General features: G+C 40.5%; 1 protein-coding gene across 1 annotated transcript; it reads right to left on the bottom strand.

Annotated features, from left to right (window-relative positions):
* Positions 1-169: 169 nt before the first annotated feature.
* Positions 170-23,339, bottom strand: LOC104427509 (ABC transporter G family member 15). Its single transcript, XM_039305194.1, has 8 exons — positions 23,182-23,339; positions 14,498-14,585; positions 12,079-12,540; positions 11,887-11,994; positions 8,672-8,956; positions 1,263-1,532; positions 1,070-1,177; positions 170-448 (listed from the first exon to the last, which is right to left on the bottom strand). The coding sequence occupies exons 1-8, from the start codon at positions 23,337-23,339 to the stop codon at positions 170-172; spliced, it is 1,758 nt and encodes a 585-aa protein (XP_039161128.1).
* Positions 23,340-23,542: the final 203 nt, after the last annotated feature.

Raw genomic sequence — 23,542 nt, 5'->3', positions numbered from 1 at the left:
TTGTCACATTACGTATACCAATATTGAATTTGTCATAACATTGAAGTGAAAAAGGTGAATTGCATTTAGAACTTGCGACAACTAGGAACAAATGCATCATTTACATAACCATGGTGCATTAGTTGCTGATAAAGTAAGTATGTTCCGGAAACATCATGGATGCTAGCTGCTATTTGGCACCAGAATCATCTGTCAAGACACACTTCTTGAATAACACTTGTGACGACAACCGTAACTGGGGCGCTATTCTCTTCTTGTACCTAAGCACTAAGAAGAGTAGTACTTTGTAAACAAACAATTGAAACAGAAGCACAGCTACATCCCACCACTTGGAATGATCTAGTGATATGCCAAAAGTTGTTTTGAGGATCATCTCGCTGTTTAGTTTTGGTTCTCCTGGCTCTGCTGAATCAAACTCAAGACCGGTCATGACATTCTTGTATTGACCCTGCAAGGCATGTGAATGATTTGTATGAGTGACTTGTAATTCATGAGATATTTGGGAGAACTCAACGTCACTGATCCAAATCATATGCTTGTATTGTTGACTGCCATGGCTAGTCGCAGAACTGTTTCTGAGAAACCCTGTTTATCTGAAGCTCCAGTTTGACTAAAGAGACAGAGCGAAATATGTGGTGAAGCCTGGTGGTGTTCTGATCAATCTATGAAAGTGACTAATAACAGAATTTTCATAGTATCACATTATTTCATTGGTTAACATAACCTCTAGCATATGGAAGAGAGGGTCAACAATCCAGAAAGGAAGAAGGGAGTGGCGGAACTGTCGACCATTCAATCCATTTCTTCACATCAAAATAGAAGGCATCTTGTTGTTTTGAGATTTCCTTCTCATAAATGTACCTCAGGCAGAAGATGAGAATTTTAACTTCAATGAGTTTAAATATGCAATGCAAGCAATAGCGCATGCTCCTGGTGGAGTTTTACTAGTCAGACGATATTATTGAGACTGAAGATAAATATCTTCCATGCCATGGCTGTATGCATAAATATGCTGATAAATTTTCAAGCTTGATTTCGGAAAAATAGCGAATCACTATATTCTAACTACCTCAACTGCCCATTTGGCAAAACTGATGTAGGACATGGGGTACTGCCAAAATAACTTGGGAAGATCAGCGAGAAGTCTAAAGATCTGTGATGCCATCATCATTAGAACCTGAATTCACAAAAATTAGCTATGAACAACAACATAATTTATAAGGATTACAGGAAGGGAAGTTTAAGAGAGAAAATTTGCTTACATTGACACTAATTCCAGTTACTACAGCCATCAAGGCGTTGGGGACAAATGAGTTCACAACCATCATGCAACTCTCAATAATGGTGGTGCAGAAGAAGTTAATGCAGAAATAACCATAGTGAGAGAATCCTGAATGAAGCTTCACCATGTAGAATATCGTTGTTCCTGAAACCAGAGAATTCACCACCGAGAAAGGGAGCGAAGAAAGGAAATTCACAAGCACAAACAGGGTCTCGCCATAATGCCCATTGAGTCTCTCGGCATAAAATACCTGAGATAGACAAGAAAAGGATGTCATACGCCGCCAAGATTTCTCCTTTTTTATGTAATTAATGTATATTCTCGCTTTGATGATGAGATCGATCCCATATGAATAATCTTAAGCATCCCTCGAAAAAACTTAGTTGATTTAGCTTTAATCTCTCCAATTGATTATGCAGTACTCACATTCCTCTGTGACTATGAGTTGGAGTAGGCCATCAACTAAAAGTTCTTTAGTTAGATTTGTGTTATTTACAGCGTCTTAGGCTTCGACATGCAACTTCACACTAGGGGTGAGCGGTTCCCGGTTCCTCACAGATTCCGCTTGGAACCTGGAACCTACCCGTCATAACCAATAACCTTGAACCTACCCTGTCACAGGTTTCAGGGTTGGTTCCAGGTTTCAACAAGTTCCTTTTCTTCTTTTTTCTGGTAAATGGAAATGAATGCAGCAATATTAAACAAAATTGTCATTCATCAAAGAGAATACAACGTGAACACAATCTATAATACTCATAAGCGTTTAATATTATAGAATGTGAATTATTTTTCTTTTGCAAAGTCCAGTGGTTCACTTCACAAAGGTATTAGATTAAAATACCAAAAAGATCAGCACTTCCTATATTATGAGCTACAATGGATTTACCTCAAAACCGTCATACCAGGCTGCTCCATTCGTAATTCCTCCTTCAAATTCTTTACTCAATGACATGTTACGGTGAGAGCGACTATATATACTTGCCATGAACCGAAAGGCTTCATCATTAGGGCTGACAAACTAATGTCTCCTGCAATTTAGGATTGCCAATAGTCATTAAGAATATAGGATATGAAAGCAAAAGTATAATTACTGCAGTAATTTATGAAAAGTTATAAACAACAAATCAAGTAGGCCAATAAAAGATCACGTGTAAACTTTGATTAATGTGCCGCACCTTTCTATATTTTGCTGTCCCTCTAAAACTAAATGATTTCAACTTTTTCATCACTATGAAAGGATGAATTAACTTAACATAGGAGTAATACATAAAAGGTTTGGGACACATTGCAAACTGGAGATCAAAGCAGACCTTTGATCTACATATTAGCTGGAGATTTAATTCACGAACATAGAGAAAGAACAACTGATCAATGAAAAAGTAATGCCTAGTACATCTAGCAAATAACATGCAGGACAACACAGATCAAAGTGACAAAAGGCTCTGCACGCAGGCTGGGAAATCAAGCAAATTATCAAGATAAGTGGCCCACGAATTCACCATATGAATTGGAATGTCAGATGATCACCTCTTGTCCTCCGCTCCATCCCATGGATAATTTGCAACTAGGGCACCCTGAGAAATTATAAGAGGATGCACATTGTTACATTCATTGTTCAAATGATTCTTCATATTTAAAATTTTAATCACATTACACATGGGAAGCAGAGGGGGTGATAAAAAAGTGTAAATCATGCATCAATAAACAAGTATATAATCATGCGTTGTCATCAAAGGCCCTACCAGCATGACATGATCTAGCACAAAAATAGAAAAGCTAAATTTAGTACCCATGCAAGGAAGCAAATGCTGTGAAACGAATCTCTCTCAACCATTTCATAATTGCCCTTGTTTTTGGCTGTCGTGAACTTGTGTCTCCATTCATTGGAAAGAAATGCCCTTTCATGAAATACATACATCATAAGATAATAAAACAAAACTAAAAGTAAAGGGGAAATTGATCATAAATCATGGAAAGAGAGAAGTCTTTTCTTTACTCATATTAAGCAAGAAGGAAATTGCTTTTCTAACAACTGCAAAAATGCAAGAATTATATCTGAAAATGCGACAAATCTTCAAAGGAAGACATCATACATGATAAGATATTCTCCACTAGAAAAGATGAAGAGAAAAGGAGAACGATTGTTAAATTCCACTGCGACTCTTGAAACAAATCTTAAATTAATGCAAGCCATCAAAGTTAGAATCAATTGCAAGACCCAAAGACTTGTTCCATTATTGGGCAATTGTGGCATCCCAAAATTAAAAGTCAAGTTATAAGGTGTGTTAAAGCCTCTAATTAGGTAATGAAATTTCCTATGGTTTAATGCTTTCGCCATTAGTCTCTTTTAAGATTAGGTGATTTGTGCTTGTGTTTATGAGATTTTAAATTAGATAGATTAATGATAATAATTTATGCTTGGCCATACACTTTATAAATTAAATTTCTATAAATAAAATGTCACAAGACTTTGGCCATGTGGAATTTAAAATTTAAAATTTATAGAAGAAATTATAAAAAGGAAAATTTAAATTTTTATTAGGATGGGCCTTAGGCCCATTGGCCGAAGCCTTGATGGGCCAAGCTAGTCGGCCCAATTAGGCCCACGAAAGGGGGCTGTTGACCAGCCCAAGAGGAGGCCCAAGAGTGGCCAGCCCAAGCCCAAAAGCCCATTAAGACAAGTGGCAAGAGATCTTCATGCATTGGCTTAGAGAGGGATGGCATGCATTGGTCAATTGGAGTGGCAAACAATGATTACTAATGATTAGGAAATGGGGGATAAAAGAGAAGGGAAGGAGAGAGAGTGGCCGGTTGCTTGTTCGGCCAAGAGAGAGAGAGAGAGATTTCGAGAGATGAGAGGGAGGAGAAGCCGAGAGGAGGAGTCGCCATCCGTCTGCCGTGTGCCGCTGTGATCACCGCCGTGTGCCGTCGTCCGTCTGGTCTAGAGGCAAGTTGGAGTCCTCTTACTGCTCTTGCATGTGTGTGTGTTACATGTATGTCGAATTTTGAGTGATTAGGAGAGGAAAACCGAAGCTTGGATGACTTGCTTTTTAGTAAGGTTGCTGTTTTCGTTTGAATCCGCTCGAGTCAGAATGTTGTGAGAGCTTGCATGCATGTTTAGAGTTCGGTTTTGGCTTCTATCTCTTCATTAAAGTTGTATCTAATATCTTAAACTACAACATACTAAAATTTGGTGGAAAATGATGGAGATTTAATGGGTTAAACTCTCATCCTACGGAGACCTCAGATCTGGAACGATTTCAGTGAGCTTTTGATGGATTTGTGGTTGCATGTTGATTTGTGCTAAGAATATCTCTTCAATTTCTTCATTAAAGTTGTAGGGGACATCTTAAAATACAACCTACTCAAATTTGAAGTGAAATGAACAAGTATAACCTAGTAAATTGACTAGAACTTGAAGACAATAATTCTGGAGACGTGGTACAGGACACCCGAGACTTCATGGACCTAAATGACGACTATACTCTGGCTATTCGAGTTAGATATCTACATGAAACTTGTAGAGAAAATCTTGATGTAAAACATATCCAAATTTCAGAGGAAATGAAGAAGAATAGGTAGGTGAAAACTCAGTATTTCGGAGAAGCATGCACTGGACGATTCGGTGTTAGATCCAGAAGCTTCGTGTGACTGTAGAAAATAATCTAAAAATAATCTGACTTGGAAGTCTTCATGAAAATGTACTTTAATGTCTTTTCCATAACTTGGAAAAATTTTGTAATTTTTGAAGGTCTTATGAATGTTTTAATCGAATTTCTTCGAAGACTGTGCATTCTGATTTCATCCGAAAATTATATGCTGTTATGGGGTGAATTATGGATTTGTGTGGAATTCTATTTGGCCATGTATTTTGCATGAAATCATTATCCTATTGTCGTGATTATCACTTGCCTTAATTTTTATGATTTTTGAGAATTTTATAGATATTAAATTTAATATTTTTGAAAATGGCACAAGCTGGAATTTAAATAAATGTAAAAAGGGCATGATAAATGGATTATTTTAATTGGCATAAATTCCATAAATTTTATTCTATGAATAATTGTACCATGTTGCATGTATAATGTGGTCTGATGTATGCATTGAGATGCATGTGTGAATTCAATGCTGAATATGACTTGTTTGCCATCGCATCATATGCCATGTTAAATTAAGACCGAAATTGGTGAACATGGATAATGTTAAATGAGGAGATTGTTATGGCGGATGATAATGCCCGGGATGTATAGAGATACATTGCCGGATGGCCCTGGGAGTTTCAGGATGCCCGAAAAGTTGGGGGGTGTCGGAAGCCCTGGAGGTTTGTGCCCAGGGGGATGCCTCGCGGTGCCAGTAGGGGTGCGGGATGCCCAGCCAGGGAGTGTAAATGCCGGAAGCCTCGTCGGAGGTCTTTGCCCGAGAGGATGCCTCGTGATGCTAGTTGGGATGCGAGATACCCAGAATGTGGGGGGCCGGATTCCCGGTGGCCTTGAATGGCTGAATGCCGGAGGTTTTTCTCGCGATGGGGTGCGAGTGTAAAATATGAGATGAAAGTGGTGATCCGAGGAAGGGTGATGTGGTGATCAAATTGAAAGTTAAAAGTGGAAATTGAGACATGCATGATATGATATAATACGATCACCTATGGCATGATGACATGCATATATGTTATGATATGATGACGATCACCCATGGCATGATGACATGTGTATGATGATGATATGCATATATGATGATGATGATGATGATGATGATGATGATGTATGATGTGATATGATGATGATCACCTATGGCATGATAATGATGATGATGATGATGTATGATGTGATATGATGACGATCACCCATGGCATGATGACATGTGTATGATGATGATATGCATATATGATGATGATAATGATGATGATGATGATACATGATATGATATGATGATGTCATGATGACGATGATATGAGTATGACATGATGATATGCATGTATGTGTTATGACTGTGATGATGATGCATGATAGTATACGCATGGTTTCAAGGTAAGTAATGCCTGGAATGCATGTATGACTTGTATGATGCATTGAGTGGTTATTGGATTCATTTACCTGCTGAGTGGTTGTACTCACCTCGTTTGGGGACCAACATTTCAGATTAGCAGCATGCCGCTTCCTGCCGTTACGCGGGGTGTGTTTTACAGTCTACCATCCGATGTAGAGGTCGAGTGCGAGGAGTTCGGCTGTCCTTCTGTTCCTGGATTGACATATATTCGAGTGCGTTGTTTAGTCATGTACGACGTAGGCCTGGCTGGGGGCCCGGTTGTCCAAGAGTTCATCTCCGTCCACGTTCGTCGCGACGGTGTGATGAGAGGGATGTTGCCGCCGCCACCGCCTGATGGACCGGGTTGGGTGTGAGGGCCCGTGCGTGACGAGTAGGAGCTGGATCTTTTTGGGGATAGTTTAGCCGACACTGATGATGGGGATTGTTGCACGTGTGTTGTAGCGGGTCGAGGGTTCTTTTTGGGGTTTTAGGCCGGACATGGCTGAGTCCTGGCTTTTCCTTTTGATGTATCGACCTAGGAAATCCCATCTTGAAAATATATGTAAATAAAGTGTCGTGGCTCGTCTTTTAATCATGATGATTAGTGGTGTGTATTTGTATCATGGTTGCTAGAGGGAAAGATGGTGATGTTTTATTTTGCTTCCGCTAATGAGTCGCGCTGGGACCGTTTTATGAAATAAAAAAAAATGTGTGTCTACTAATTACGACGCCTCTTCTAAGAAGAAATGTAATAAGGTGTAACGTTGGTGCTTGTGGCGACCTACGAAGGGTTCGGGGTGCCACAACAATAGATGAAGGAAGCAATTATTAACGTTATTTGACAATGAGAACAAGACATTGAAGAAAAATTCATTAGACATGAGCCTTGATATAAAGCATGGCAATAGTTGATGAAAGAAAAGACACCTATGAAAATGTCATATTAAGAGTTATCATTCAGAAAAGGTGAAAAAACAATACCCGAGCATGTCAGGGAAAGCTTCAGACTTACAATATTAAGCTTTTCACCATATCCTCCTCGGGAAACTACTCTCTTTGCAAACGCTTACTGTCCTCTTTAAAATTCTAGGAACAAATCTTCAAATATGTCGGCTGGCCCTACTAGCATCTCCCATGTTTTATGTTAACACAAAATTAAAGAAAATCAACCTTAAGTTGACAAAAATAAGTTATCACGATCGTGTAACAAAATGGGCTGCTAAAGTGGCCTCTTGAGTCTTATCCGTTGTGACTCATTTCTTAAAGAAACTCGCACTAGTAGAAGTAGAAGCATAGAAACAACTGACAACCCATTCCAATAAAAGAAGAGAACAAGAAGGAATGGATTACCCAAGTTGTAAGGGCGGGTCCAAAAGGGGCAAGCATCGTCCAGCGATGGTGCGAGCGGGGTGTGAGCAGCATCGAGGGAAGCAAGGGGGCGTCGTCATCAAGGGCATCACCGAGGGGCGAGCACCATCCAGCAGGGGTATACAAGTGCCATCCAGCGGCGAGACGGGACGAGTGGCGACCAGCGGCGTCGAGGGCGAGCGTCTAGGGGCGAGCGGTGTCTGGCGATGGGACGAGTAGCTACCAGCAGTGGGACAAGGCAAGCGTCGTCGAGGGCAAGCGTCTAGGGGCAAGCGGCAAGTGGCGGGACAAGGCGAGCGGCGCCGTGGGCGAGCTTCTGGGGGTGAGCAGCGTCCAGCGGAGGATGAGCGGTGACCGGCAACTAGCGGCGGGACGAAGCGAGCAGCGTCGAGGGTGAGCGTCTGGGGGCGAGCGGTGTCCAGCAGAGGACGAGCGGCAACTGCCCACCAACGGCGAGACGAGGCGAGTAGCGGCGTCGAGGGTGAGCTTCTGGGGGCGAGCGACATCCAACGGAGGGAAGAGAGACAATCGGCGACCAGCGGCATCCGGCGGAGGGAAGAGAGACTACTAGGGTTGAGGCAGAGAACAGGAGAAGGGTAAAACAATTGAAGCGTGAAGATTGGAGGGCTTTTACTTTTTAGGTTTAGGGCAGGAACCCTAACTGGTTCCGGTTCTGGTTCTTGTTTCTGGTTCCATGAAGAACCGGAACCGGAAACGAGAACCGCTGGTTTGCAGAAAAAGGGAACCGAGAACAGGAACCAGCCTCCCTAGAACCGGGAACCAGACCAGAACCTCCAGTTCGGTTCTTCGGTTCTTGGTTCTACTTGGGAACTGCGCTCACCCCTACTTCACACCTATCATGGTGGAGCTTTTCTGTCCTGCAGAGGAAACTTAGTTCTAGTCCTAGCGACAAATCATTCTAATATCACCTCAAGTATGAAGATACTGCTGATATATAATAGCTGAAAATCGATTAGCCTTGATGCTTTGCTATACCTTCAGTTCTTCATTGAAGAAAGGGACACCACCACAAGACAAACATACCATGAGGCCGAAGAGGAATGAAACAAACTTTCCTCTGTTGATAATTGCCCCATTGTCATATCCGATGTCAAAATATAGAGTTCCAGCACTTATTGATGATAAAATGTAGAGCATGATCCTCAACCAGGAGTATCCAATGTCCCTATATATGTTGATGAAGGACCGATGAGTCAAAACCCTGAGCTGCTTCCACTTGTTGGAATTAGTATTCTTATTCAACCGGCAGACCTGATAATCCTTTAGCATTCAACAGAAGATATTCAGTTTTGAAAGCATCAGTTCTGGAAAATGCTACTTCAATATAGATGTAGCTCCACTCGTTTCAAAAATCACATATTGTTCATTAACTGAGCTGCTTCCACTTGTTGGAATTAGTATTCTTATTCAACCGGCAGACCTGATAATCCTTTAGCATTCAACCTAGAAGATATTCAAGTTTTATTTACATATTTTCATGAAAGCAAGACTCAGTTCTGGAAAAAATGCTACTTCAATATAGATGTAGCTCCACATCATACATCACTATCACGTTTCAAAAATCACATATTGTTCATTAACTCTCTCTAATCTAAAATGTTGGTCCCCGAGCTGCTTCCACTGCATCATACAATACGTTGGAATTCTAAGTATTCTTACCATCAAACCATGTGATCATTCAACATATATCATCATGCCATAGGTGATCATCATCATGTCACACACATATCATCATGCCATAGGTGATCATCGTCAGCCACATCTGTCACACACATATCTTCATCATGTCTTTAGCATTCAATGTGCAGAAGATATTCAGTTTTGAAAGGCATCAGTTCACGAGGCATTCCCCGGGCACAAAAAAACCATGCATCTCAAAACTTCCGGAATATCTCAATACAATCCGGGCATCCGGCGCCCCCCATCCCAGGCATCCTGACACTCCCAGGGCATTATAGGCCGCCTCCAACCATTTCCTCATTCATCATAATTCATAATTACCAATTTATGTCTCACAATCAACATGGCACATGATGTAATGGCAACAACGTCAAATTCAGCGTTCAATTCCATATGCAATGCCAAATATCATCACATGCTCAGCAAGATTCAATCACCTCAATCAATATAATATAGGGCTTATCCAAAACAGAATAATCACAATTTCCAGCATTGAAATTCACACAATCCAGCTTGCGCAGTTTTTGAAAATATCTCCATTAAATACCCAAATGGTCTTTAAAAATTATAAAATTCAAACTTGTATTAGTCAAGAAATAATGTCAGATATTTCATAAAGGACACTGCACCAAAAGATCCTCATACAATTTGATATAGATCACGCATCACAGCATTTCTATTCTATCAACACAGCTTGCACAGATTATGAAATATTTTTGGTTAAATAGGTAAATGAACTTCAAAATTTATGGAATTTTAATATGTTTCAGGGAAGACATAAATAAAGATACTTTGTGAAGGAAACTTTGCCGAAAAATCTTCATACAAAATGATATGACCCATGCTTTGAAACTGACTAGACTCAAGCGCGACAGATTACTCGGTTTTTAAAATAATTCAGATTAAATACTCTAATGACCTTCAAAAATTATTAAATTTGAGTATATTGTAGTCAAGACCCTAAAGTAGATTTTTCATGAAGACATTAATGCCATATTCGTTCTATATTATTAAAAATGGACGGTTGAAGCCTCTGTTCCTAGTACCGAACAGTCCAGTTTAGCTGTCTCCGAAAAATCGAGGTTTTGCCTACTTATATTCCTTCATTTCCTCTGAATTTTTGATATGTTTTTCCTCAAAAGGTCCACTACAACTTTCATTAAGGGATCTAGGTGAAATTCTCAACGGATAGTCACCTTATAGTTCACGAAGTCGCTGGAGTCCAGTTCGTTACTTCCAGATCTGTCGTCTTCAAAAGAAAATCGTTTCACTAGGCCACACTTGTTATTTTTACCTAAAATTGAGTATGTTAATCACCAGGATGTTCTCTACAACTTTCGTGAAGAAGTCAAAGTGAAATTCTTAATAAAAAGTGACATGCAGCGCACAAAACCACCAAGAGGTCAATGAAACAGTTTCAGATCTAGCGTTTTCGTAGAGGAAGGGTTTCACCCCTTAAAACTCAACCATTTTGTCTCAAATTTTATTATGTTATACTTTGAGATGTTTTCTACAACTTTTGTGGAGAAGTCGAAGCCAAAATCCAATTCAAAACCCGCATGCAAGCCTCTACAACATTCTGGGTCAGGCGGTATACACGAAAACAGAATACATCTTCAAGAACAACACACTCAAGCTTCGGTTTCTAACACCCTAAACGTCCGAGATTCATCACCATTTCAAACATACATGCAAGGCACACATGCAAGAGCAGAATATGGATCCCAACTTGCCTCCAAAATCAAGCGAACAACGACACGCGGACGGTGATGGACGGGCGAAGGACGGGCGACAAGCGGGCGAGCGGCTCCTTCCTCCTCTCTCTCGGTTCCTCTGTCTCTCTCTCTCTCGCAACTCTCTCTCTCTCTCTCTCTCTTGGCTTGGGCGACAGCCCCCTCAACCAGCCACTCTCTCCCTTTTATTTCCCCTAAACCCCATCATTAGTCATGATTAGAAGCCACCCACAATGGCCAATGCATGGAGTCTCCTTTTTGCCACTTGGCAAGACATTATCTTGATTTTTATTCTGAGTTGGGCTTCATGCTCCATACTCTTGGGCCTAAGACCCAAGCCTAATTGAACCCACAATTTCACTTTCAATTATTCATCTTTAATTTCTTTTTATAGATTTCATTTTTTCCCATAATTTTAACATTTAATCTATAGCTATGAATACTTTGATTAATTTATCCTATAATACTAATTTTAATAACTCATGGTCTTTGTAAAGCATAAACCATAGGAAATTTCATTACCTAATCATGGGCTTTTAATACATCTAGAGGTTGTCTTGAATTTTGGGATGCCACACAATTGGGATTTGTAACTTTGGATGTGTAGCTTTAATCTCTGCTGTTTACATGTTCATTGAAAAACCAGATGACGCTGGAGTTTGCTGCAAGATAAAATAGCAAGCCCTGATAATTATATTCGGAAGTCAATTTAAATATCACAAGAACTGATGCAGAGTATAGAAGTGCTCGATTTAAAACTCAACATAATTTCTATGAGAAAGCAATAGTAGCAGTTACAGAATTGAAGTCCAAGCTAATGCACCGCAGAAAGTGATCAGCGGGATTTCTCCTCCTCTGACAAGCAAATCCAGCATCTGCAAAGAACTGCACCAGGACTTAGAATTACATTATCTTGCTTCTGCACAGCCGAAATGTCTGAGTAAGAATGAAGTGTTGACTTTTTATTACCTCAATGGCCATTTTGGCTTCTCCTAGAAACACAGTTTCTCCACTCAACAAAAGGAGTAAATCATCAAAAAGATCGAAAACTTCACTGCTAGCCTGGTGGATTGAGCAAATAACTATTCTTTCTTCATCTGCAATATTTCTTAAAGCTCTTGCCATGAAAAAAGCCGAGGCACTGTCTAAGCCTGTGGTAGGCTCATCAAGGAGCAAGATCAGTGGGTCTGTCACCATTTCAAGACTGATGCCGAGTCTTTTCTTTTCTCCACTGCTTATGCCCCTCAAGTGCCAGTTACCAATCTTGTTCTCTGCGCAGTCTCCAAGTCCCATCTTTTTTATGTTTGCTTCTACCACCTCGTCGATCTCAGCTTTCGTCATTTCGGAAGAAAGCCTCAGATGAGCTGTGTAAGCTATTGTCTCTTTGATAGTGAGAGTACCCAAGAAAAGATTTTCTTGGGTCACATAGGACTGAAAAAATGCCCAAAATGAGAAGATTGAAGTAGGGGTGAGCAGTTCCGATTCCACTTGAAATCTGAAACCTATCCATTAAAATATGTTCCCCATTTTTTAAAACATAAAACTTATCATGTATACCCTGGAACCTATACCTGTCTTGTCATAGGTTCTAAGGTCGGTTTTATGGTCTAACATGTTCTTTTTCTTTTTTTTTTTTTTTGGGGGCAGTTTTAGTGAAGCAAAATGATAGTGAATGCAAAAGCAAAATGAAAGTTTTTCATTTGTCAATTGAAATAATCTATAAAAGATGAACTTATAAAATAAAATAAATAATAAAAAGTTCAAAACACATAACATGAAACCTAAGTTATTGAATTTTAGTCATCAATCATCCACATCCCTCACATATAATGAAAGTCATTGCCTCTCATTCTTCCACCTCCATTGACATGTTATATATGTCAATTTCACACAGACACATCAATAATAGAATATAAGTAAAAGGTGTTATAATTAAACCAAGCAAGAAATTAAAATCTAGATTATCGGCATACATGTTAACATGTGATAACATAAGCTTTGGCCAATATCCAGTGAAGATCATGACCAAACTAATCACCATATTTACGGTCTTATAGAGCAAAAGGTCCATGGATTCCAATTTTGTTTTAATGGGTACAACAAAAGTACCTTGAATATATTGAATGCCATGTGAAATTTTGTGATAGTATGATACTCGCCATTGCATATTCCCACTAGATAATGCTATGTAGGGTAATTTATTTAGTCTATGAACAACATAAAATGATATGAATTACAACAAGACGCAAATGTTATATGTTTTTTTTTAGGAAATGAAACTAGAATAGATCTAATGGTCTTGGAAAATTAGTGCGATATTTGACATTATTGCAGCTTTATTCGGCTACTAATATTTGAAAACCTTTTATGTTAAGTCTTGGTCTAATTCCTTTATTAGAAATTTATAAGTGACTATTAGTAGAGAATTATAACTATTCCTAGGTCTAACCCTTATTAAAACTACTAACGACCTCACGCACATTGATCGTTATTGATTGCAAGAAAAATTAGTATAGACCCCTCTATAAGCACATCTAAGTTCTTATTAGGAAAAAGTAAAAAGCCTCTCTTTAGGATTTTCTCCATTCCTTGGTTATCAATTTGATTCTCAGTTCCCAGTTCCTTCGAGAACCATCGGTTCCTAAAAAAATGGAACCGGACTAGGGCGCATTGGAACCTAGAACCGAATTGGTGATTGGTCCAGTTCTCTAACTCCCAATTCAATCCTAGAATTATGCTCACATCTAAATGCAAGCATGGGACCCTGGTTGAAACATCAATCATCAGATAGAAATTTATTTGTCAGTTTGCAAGCTCAAATTTCAGAAAGGAGAAACATGGCCAAACCAGCCAAACTTTGACTCTCTTTTTTTGGCCAAATTTTGATTATAAGAATACCGTCCAGTCATACACATAAACCGCCAAATTGAATTAGAGGAAGTTGAAAATATGATTTAATATTTTGAAGGCTAAAAGAATGCTTCATGAAACAAAATTGACAGAATAATGGCCTAGTAATGCGCCATTTTAGAGGTCACTGGTCACAGTATCAGTGTGCCAAACGGAAACTATTGCCAGGATTGAGCTGATGGAAGCAATCTTGCTTTTCCAATGATGATCTAAGAATTACTGGACTAAAGTTTTCTTGTAGTTAATCGAATGAATAGTTGGGATTTTGTGGGAAACAAAAACTCTTTTGGGATAGATATGTCATGGAATACTAGTTTGAAATTTTTAATGATAGTAATCCTGAAAATAAAGAGAATTATCTTCCACAAGAGTCAAGATACTCGTCTCATAATCTATTTTACTTTGTCATATTAAATTTGCCCCAACAAATAATTTACAACAAAAGATAACTTTATGCCTAAGGACTTGATATGCTTACCAGATCATTGTGGTTTAAGAACCCCTTCTTCCTTCCACTTAGGGAAATATTTCCCTCTTCTTTGACGTCAGAAGAAATCCGACCTGCTCAAAAGCAAAACATAGTAAGTAGTCAACTAAAGTGGCTACTAAGTGGTTTAAACATGTATTTCTTATTGTATACGTACTTATGTAGTAAATGTAATTATGCACCTAAAATATGGAATGCGTAAATCATAATTACCTCTCTCTACCTACACTATTCTTGTCCCATATCAACTAGAAGCAACCAAATAATCCCTTTAAATTGAAGTTGTCTTGTCAAGCCTCGGGACGAAGTGGACGGGTCGACCCCAAATTCAGGAAAGTCTCCGGGCCATAATCCGTAAAGGTGCTTTCATAAAGCGCGATTCTTTTCAAAATGCATCAACTTTACCTTGAATCTCAATGTTGACTCAATTATTTCTCTCATAGAAAAATATTGACTTTGGATTAAAGCCGTGATCCATAAATTTTATCTCATAAAAAGACATTAACTTCAAATTGTGGCCTAATTTTAGTCCAAATTTTTCCATCCCATAATAAAATACCAATTTCATTTGGCACCCACATCTGACCCTCATTAAGATTTTGCCAAGTACACATGAATTGGCGGGTTGAATCTTGGACAACATCATTGGATGAAAACTACTGGATTTGCGTAACATTGATTTGTGGTTTTCTTATGAAATAAAAAAATTGGGCCATAATAAGAACATGACAAAAGATCGAGGTTAGTTCTCTAGAAAAACCCCAATTATTATGGCCCAAACTTCTTTTTATGAAAAAAAAAATCATAAAATTTCACTATAGTTCCAAATTTGCTCCTGCGTTCAAAAAAAGTAATTATTTTCTTTGAAATTTTCAATACCAGAGCTAGTTAGAGGTTTACAATCAAAACTCACATCTTCTTAAACACCCTCACTTTCATATGGAATGACAAGAACTTTCCAATATTGATGACATAGAGAAAAAACTAGTGGCGATTTTGGGATGTGAAACTGATTTGAGACTAAAGTGAAAGTTATAAATTTTTTAAGTTCGAGGCAAAATTAGGATGCAAATCTAAAGTTGGAGATTTTTTAGGGGAGCTGTGATTTTTAAGAGAATTAGATCATGAAAAAAATCCCAACCTTCTTATTCATCATTACAGCCACCTCGCTTGTCTCGGCCTTCAAGAATCTCTCGATTTGATGAAGTGGCACTCCTTTCATGAACATACGACTCAAATAGTAAATAAAGTAGCTGATGCTTCATACATGTGCCCCATGTTTGTCTTTGATTTTTTATTTTATTTTATTGGTATTACTCTACTCCTACTCTAACTTTCATTCTCAGACTTTTGCCTTACATCATTGCAGGGTGTGAGAGTCGAAAATCATCTTCACCCCAACCCTCCTGAAAAGGTGGGGATTCGAATCCCCCACCTCCCCCTTCCCATGTGGGAAGAGTGGTTAGTGGTTGCATTTGTCTTTGACTTGGTTGCAGGTTTTTCAATAATTTGAATATTAACATAAATCATGAAGCAACAGGTAACTAGTGATTGATATACTGTTCATCCTTCTCTCTAAAAGGGGCGAAACTAGTCCTTTTCACCTTGTATGGTTCGGTGCTTGCTCCAAGTGCTACAGCTGACCGTTTGCTCCAATTTTTGGAGGGGTTCTTCGTTGGTCTACCCTCCATTTTTCCACCGATCACTTTGCCCTGTCTTGGCCTCGAAGTGGAGTTCGAAGCTGCCCTATTCCAGACCCAATTCACTGCTTCTCCAATCTCACGAGATCTGCTTCGCTCTGCTCGTGTTGGATTGGAGGGCGGTTCGTAGGGCCTTGTGGTGGTTGGAGGCTCGTGAGTACCTCCCTCTCCCTTCGATTGGCCCGGTATGGATTTGCTGGCTTGCATTTTAGCGGGTGTTGTTGGGCTGCTAGTGAGGTAGCTTGTTTGATGGCTTCCTCCTCGGCTAAGGCCACCGTTAATGCTTTTGGTGGGAAGGGACGTAGTCCTCCACCTCGAGTTGAAGTTTCCCGACCTGCTGGGAATATTGGATTGCCCCATCAGCCCGGTGAGGGATCTGCTCTACTTGGGACTGATATTATGCTCATTAAACAACTCAAGCCAGCTTGTGAAGGAAGGTTTAGGGCCGAAGCCGTGCGCGGGCCCCTGATAAGAGGCCCATGAATAAGCTGGCTAGTTCATCTAGGCCTCCTCAAGCTCGTTCGTGGGCCAATGTGGCGCAATTGGTTGCTAAGGGCTATGACCTTACGTTCATCCCTCCTTCTTTTGTGGAGGAAAGACCGGTTGTAAACTTGCCCGGAGAAGTGCTGCAAGATGCATATCCAAAATGGAGTGAATACTTGGTGGGTTATTTTGTAGGAAAGCGACTTCCATTTTAGCTTGTTGAGCAAGCTCTGAAGAATACTTGGGGGGCTAAGCTTCTTGACATGCTGGCCGACGACCAAGGATTTTTCTTTTTTCATATCCCAGATCCTACATTCCGTAGGAAGCTAGGGACCACTCACCGTGGCTCGAGTGCCCCTTGTTTTACAGTAGTGGAAGCCACTCATGGAATTGAAGAAGAACAACCAAGTCTCTGTCCCGGTTTGGATAAGACTTAAGAACCTCCCTCTTGACTTGTGGTCGGCTCCGGCTATTAGTGCCATTGCCAGCTATGTTGGTAAACCTCTTTATGTGGACCAACATACGAAGAATATGAGAATGATTTCATTTGCTAGGGTCTGTGTGGAGATCCATGTAAATCAGTCAAGAGTCTCCTCGGTTGATGTTAATGTGGATGTGATCACACGAAATATTGCGGTGGTTTATGAATGGAGGTTGGTTGAGTGCACAAAGTGTGGAGTCTTTGGACATAAGTGTCGGGACAACCTCACCTTTTCTCGGGGGGTGAAGGGGCAAAACCTAGCTGCCCACGTTTCTACAGATCTTGGCCATCCCTCAGATTCTATTGCGGATGGTGCTGCTACTCAGGAACAACCTTGGAAGCTGGTGATTGGCAAGAAAAAGAAGACCCCTGCTCTGGTAGACCTAAACTTGACCATCCAGGTCAACTCTAATGATGAAGGGCATTAGTTGAAGTTCAAGGTTGCAGCTGTTGATGAGGGATTGCCTCTTGCCTCAACATATACCTGAAAAGCTACTAAAGGTCTTAGAAATTCCCTTAGGCAATCGGTTGAACCCCCTGTCTCTTCGAATGACGTTGGTAGGCCTTTGGTGGCAAATGATCTTGGTTTGTCCAGCCTAGTTGAGGACCATGAAGGCGTGGATAACCTGGATTTCTCCTTTGATGATGATCTTCTATCACTATGTTCCCCTCCGAAGGTTCCTCCCGATAGTAGGAGACCCGAGAATATGTAGGACAAGGTGCTAGCCTTGGCTCCTGATCCCCCACCTCCAACGGTTTGTGCGGCTCCGCCTTCCACCAGGCATAGCTCTTCCAAAAAGAGGTAACCTCCTTTTCCTTACTCTTTGTAAATATGTATATATGCTGCTGGAATATTAGAGGCCTCATTGGCCCTCTAAGACAAGCGGAGGTTCGGAACCTCATTTTATCCAATCGGTTAGCTTTGCTTTGGATAATTGAGACGAAAGTTCCTCAAGATGTGTTTTCTTCTATTTTGGGGAATTTAATGCCGAGCTGGACCTAGATGGCTAATTATGATTATTTGCACCAGGGAAGGATCTGGATTGGGTGGAATCCCTCTGTTGTTTCCTTTGATGTGTTGTCGGTTTCGGATTAGGCAATCCATGGGAACCTTACGTCCTTAGAATTTGGAGCTTTTTGCTGCATTACTATAGTTTATGCTAAACACTCTTTCACTTTTCGAAAACCTCTTTGGGAGGACCTTGTGAGTAAGAGTTCTACCGTTCATAATGTTCCTTGGTTAGTGATAGGTGACTTCAATGCTATCAAGGACCCTTCTGATAGGTCAGGAGGCTCGAACCTTTGGTTGCCATGCTTTGATGAGTTTAGTCAATGTATGGATCAGGCGGACCTAGAGGACCTCGGGTATGTGGGCTTTCGTTACACTTGGTCTACTTCTTCGGGGGCTTCTCAGAAGGCGAGGAAGATTGATAGGGTTTTGGTCAACCCTGCTTGGACGCTTTCCTTTTCCTTCTCGGAGGCTTCGTTTCTTGCTCCTGGTACCACTCTCCTATGGTGGTCAAAGTGGAGAACCCGGTTCTCCAAATGAGGCCTTTCAAATTTTTTGATTTCTGGATGAAGCACTCGGATTTTGGGACAATTGTAAAGGATGTCTGGGAGGCTCCGACTATTAGGGTTCCTATGTTTAGATTGGTTTGTAAGTTGAAAAGCTTGAAAAGTCGTCTCAAGCGCTTAAACAGGGATTCTTTTGGGAATATTTTTATTAGGACTTCTGAGGTGAGGAATGCTTTGAATTAGACTCAGCATGGCCTACTTCAAGATCCTGCCAATGATGAGCTTGCGGTGTTAGAGAAGTTTCAACGATGTACCTTCTTGGAGCTTCGCACCCAAGAGGAGTCATTCTTTAAATAGAAAGTGAGAATCAGATTCTTTAAGGAGGGAGACCGTAATACGAAGTTCTTCCACCATTATGTCAAGAAGAGACCGATGAGAAACAAGATTCTTTCTGTCATGGATTCAACGGGTAACCAAATCAATGATCCACAGCTTGTCCAGCGACACTTTATGGAGTACTTCCAGGACCTCCTCTCACCTCGGGTGGGTGGAGAGATTCCTGAGGTTAGCTAGATTCAGAGCGTAATTCGTTGTCAACTAAATGATGATCAAATCTCCTCCTTTGACCGGCCTGTCTCTGACCTTGAGATTAGAGATACATTATTTTCTCTAGCTCGGGGTAAAGCTCCGGGCCCGGATGGTTTCACAGCAGAATTCTTCATGGAAAACTGAGACTTGGTAGGGCAGCTGGTTACAACAGCCATAGGGGACTTCTTTGCCTCCGGAAGACTTTTGAATGAGGTAAACAACACCGTTTTGGTATTGGTGCCCAAGGTTCCAATTGCATCTTCCGTAGATGACTACAAACTTATTGCTTGTTGCAATACTATTTACAAATTTATTACTAAGGTGCTGGCGAATAGGATTGTTGCAGTGTTGAAGGACCTTATTAGCCTACCTTAGAGTGCTTTTGTTAAAGGACGGCGTATTAGGGATAATATCTTTTTGGCCCAAGATCTCTTTTCCGGTTTCCATCTTTAGTCGTATACTCCTAAGTGTGCAATTAAAGTGGATTTCATGAAGGCCTATGATACCATGGATTGGCAGTTCCTTGAGAGTGTACTCCTTATGTTTCGCTTTCCTATGACTTGTGTTCGCACGCCTTAGTTCTCAATTGTGTTGAATGGGGAGCTTCATGGGTTTTTTCCTAGTGGACATGGCCTATAGCAGGGTGATCCCATGTCTCCTTATTTATTCACATTGGTGATGGAGGTGCTTTCGGGTATTCTTTATAGAAGCTCACAACAATCGGGGTTTAGATTCTTTTGGAGGTGTAAGCCTACTTCCCTTTCGCACCTCTTTTTTGCAGATGATGTGTTCCTCTTTTGTGAAGGCCACTTGCCTTCTGTCTTGCTCCTCAAGGAAGGCCTTCAAACTTTCTCATCCTGGAGTGGCTTGCTTCTAAATTTGAGGAAAAGTGAGGTTTTCCTCTTGGGTGGATCGCCCTCCCTTAAAAGTCAAATACTCCTGGAGCTTGGCTTTCAAGAAGGGATTTTGCCGATCCGGTACCTGGGAGTTTCGATTATCACGAATAGGCTGGGTAAGGCCGATTGTGTTGAACTTGTGAGACACATTATGGCAAGGGTGCAATCCTAGACTCACCGGTTTCTCTCCTTTGCTAGGTGTCTCCAATTGATCAGGTTAGTTCTTCATGCCATTCAAGCCTATTAGGCTAGTGTGTTTATATTGCCTGCCTCGGTGCTTGACCGGATTGAGCGTGTGTTTTGAGACAATTCCTTTGGAGAGGTCCCAAGTTGGGGAGAGGAGGAGCTAAGGTTTCCTGGGATGAAGTGTGCCTCCCAAAAGCCGAAGAAGGTCTAGGTATTCGTAGACTCCGTGAGTACAACAAGGTAGCTATGCTCAAACACATCTGGAATTTGTTCTTAGATAAATAAGGAGTCAATGTGATGCAAATGGATTCATTCGACGTTCTTAAAGAACAAAAACTTATGGGTGGTAAAGCAGTTGACCTCTTGCTCTTGGGCTTGGAAGAAGATCTTGCAAATGAGGGAGGAAGTCAGGCTAAGCTTTGCATGGAAGATAAGAGATGGTTCATCTGTGTCACTATGGTTTGACAACTAGCACCCTTGGGGGCCTTTAAACTTATTTTTCTTAGACGTGCTCATTTATAGTTCCGGGCTCTCCAGAATGGCTACGGTGGCTGACCTTTTTTCCGACGATGGCCATGCAATCAGGACGAAGATTGAGTCATGGGGGTCACCTCTTCCCTCCCTATCTCGGTGCCATGACCGTTTTTATTGGAAAGGGGAGTCGTCGGGCTTGTTCTCGGTTGCTTCGACATGAGAGGCTATTTGGTGGAGGAAACCCCGCGTTAGTTGGCATGCCTTCATCTGGAACAATGCTATCGTGCCTCGATATCAATTTAACCTTTGGCTCATCACTAGGCGTAAACTCCCTACCCAAGCTCTCCTTTTATCTTATGGTAAAATTGACGCTGCTTCCTGCCCTTTTTGCAATGATGTGCCTGACTCAGTTAATCATCTCTTTTTTGGATGTCGTATTACTTCTACGCTTGCTTTCTTTTGGGCGACTAGATGTAATCTTCCTTGGCGTAATGGATGTTGGGAGAAGAACCTGAGTTGGGCCATTTCCTTACTCTTGGGGAAAGATTTTTATAAGTGTATTGGCCGTTTCTCCTTCGATGCGGTTTGCCACATCATTTGGAAGAATAGGAACGATATCCTATTCAGGGGAGAGTCGATTTTTGTTTTGCCATGAAGAAGCAACTACTTAGAGCCGTGAAAGATAAGGCCCTTTCCTTCAGGGGTGTGGAGGATTCCATTAGAAATAGAAGGCTACAACATTCTTGGGATATCGACCCCATTGTTTTCTCTTCTGGGGACCTCCTTCTGGCTAGTTGATTTTTGGGCGTGGTGGTTGCAGGCGCTGCTCCGTCACGTTTCGTGTTAGTTTTCCTCGACCTTCCTTCCTTGCTAGGGGTTGTTTTTTGCTTGTTTTCCTGGTGTAGCTTTCTGTCGCCCTAGCTATGTTCCGGCTTTCTGTTTGCCGTGCTTGTTTTGTTGGTTGTGCGGCTCTGTTTTCTTTTGCTGCGGTTGGTCCTTTTAAGTCCCGGTATCCTTCCACTCAGGTTGTTTCTCTTCTTAAGTGTAAGTTTCGGTGCCGGGATTTTCTATACATTTGCCTGTCCTCAACATAATTATTACCCTTCAACCAAAAAAAAAAAAAAACATAAATCACGAACATCTTACAAATTAACAGAACATGTCCCTTAGAAAGGGCATACAACTAATTAAAATCCTGAATTATGACCACTATTGAATTAATACTCAAAAAGCCTTTTTTGTTGCCAAAACCCTCAAGCTTACATGGGTGTAACAAAAATACGCTACGTTATCATCACATGATATCATTAATGTGGTCTCACTGATCAAATCAAGAGTTTCCTTTTTCTTTTAAAACCATGGTGAACAAGATAGAGTTATTCTATGGTCCTCCTCCAGTGGAATCCGAATCCCACTTTCAGTGCACCATATATGGAAACTCCCAAGTGATATTGATGTAGTTACTGGAAATTTAAGAGTTGTATCTTCTTAATTTTTTTCGTTAGCTAATTTTATTCTCTTCTTCTAATGACATGATTTCAATTATATATTATAATTCAAGAAAGAAAAAAGAATAACATCAATATAAATGAGAGATAAAATTGTTGTAGAGCATGTTTGTGCCTCAATGTCAAAGGATTGATATCAAGCCAAATGGAATGATATAACTATGAAGAGTTACACTTAAATACTATTCACTTTTTTTTGTAAGAATTTTATTATGCCATTAGAATTTATATCAAGTGAATTTATTAGTTACAAAAATAATTATATCATCACTATTTTACTTCTATAAGCCGCATCTTTTTTCTTTTATTTATGTATTTCTATTTCTAATCTTTAAATAAAGTGAGTTTAACTATACATATACATGGGAGACCCAATTCATATGAGAATAAACAGTTTGCTGCACTTTCGTTTCTACACTACTAGATCTGGCTATGGAAAGGGGTAATCATCGCAGCCTCTTGCAATTTTTTCGATGCTTTTAATGAATTTGGTGACTATTTGCTGCACTTTCGTTTCTACACTACTAGATCTGGCTATGGAAAGGGGTAATCATCGCAGCCTCTTGCAATTTTTTCGATGCTTTTAATGAATTTGGTGACTATATTAAGTTGCTATATTTTCCATATATGGGCAATGCTTGTTGTCTTGATCTTTCGGTAACAGTATCGGTATCACTAGGAGTTTCGTACGTAGAGCTTCGAAGGTGGAATTCGGATTTCACCGGCGGACTGTTTAATAACTCAAATAAAAATGCAATACAACAAGGCCAAGTAAATGGATATATTGTTGCCAGAAAATGTTCTGAAATGAGGAGGTTGGCAGAGAGAAGCGGAGAAATCTGCCAATGAGTCGAGGAAGGTGGATTTTCCGGAGCCGGAAGGACCCATGACGGCCAAGATCCGACCCATCTGAGCGTACCCACTGAGCTGGTTTAGCAGTTTCCTCTTGGAACCAGCGGGGACCGACACCGTCAAGTCGTTCCACACCAGGTAGGACGCCATACTTAAGAAAGAGGAGGAGAAGAAGAAGACATATTTTCACAAATTTACTTTATTATGATCGATTTGTTGATCATTTTGTTTTATTTCGCTGGTTTGACGAACATTTGCCTGCACACACTCGGTACTCGATCATGCAAACACGTACACTGGTGGCTTTTCACTGAGAAAGAACAAAGAAAACGGTTTGTGTCAGCTTGGCTTCG

The sequence above is a fragment of the Eucalyptus grandis genome, chromosome 11, assembly GCF_016545825.1.
Source record: "Eucalyptus grandis isolate ANBG69807.140 chromosome 11, ASM1654582v1, whole genome shotgun sequence".
In the NCBI taxonomy this organism is placed as follows: domain Eukaryota; kingdom Viridiplantae; phylum Streptophyta; class Magnoliopsida; order Myrtales; family Myrtaceae; genus Eucalyptus; species Eucalyptus grandis.
The sequence above is the reverse complement of the archived record's forward strand: the minus strand, read 5'-3'. Positions and strand labels throughout refer to the sequence as shown.

What these genes read in the sequence shown, in the direction of transcription:
- LOC104427509 (XM_039305194.1), bottom strand. Translation starts at nt 23,339, where the DNA reads ATGGCGTCCTACCTGGTGTGGAACGACTTGACGGTGTCGGTCCCCGCT. An exon ending in TCTTCAATGAAGAACTGAAG is followed by an intron (nt 1,533 to 8,671) that starts GTATAGCAAAGC and finishes TGTCTATCTCAG; the next exon opens with GTATTTTATGCCGAGAGACT. An exon ending in TTGCCAAATGGGCAGTTGAG is followed by an intron (nt 449 to 1,069) that starts GTAGTTAGAATA and finishes CATGCCTTGCAG; the next exon opens with GGTCAATACAAGAATGTCAT.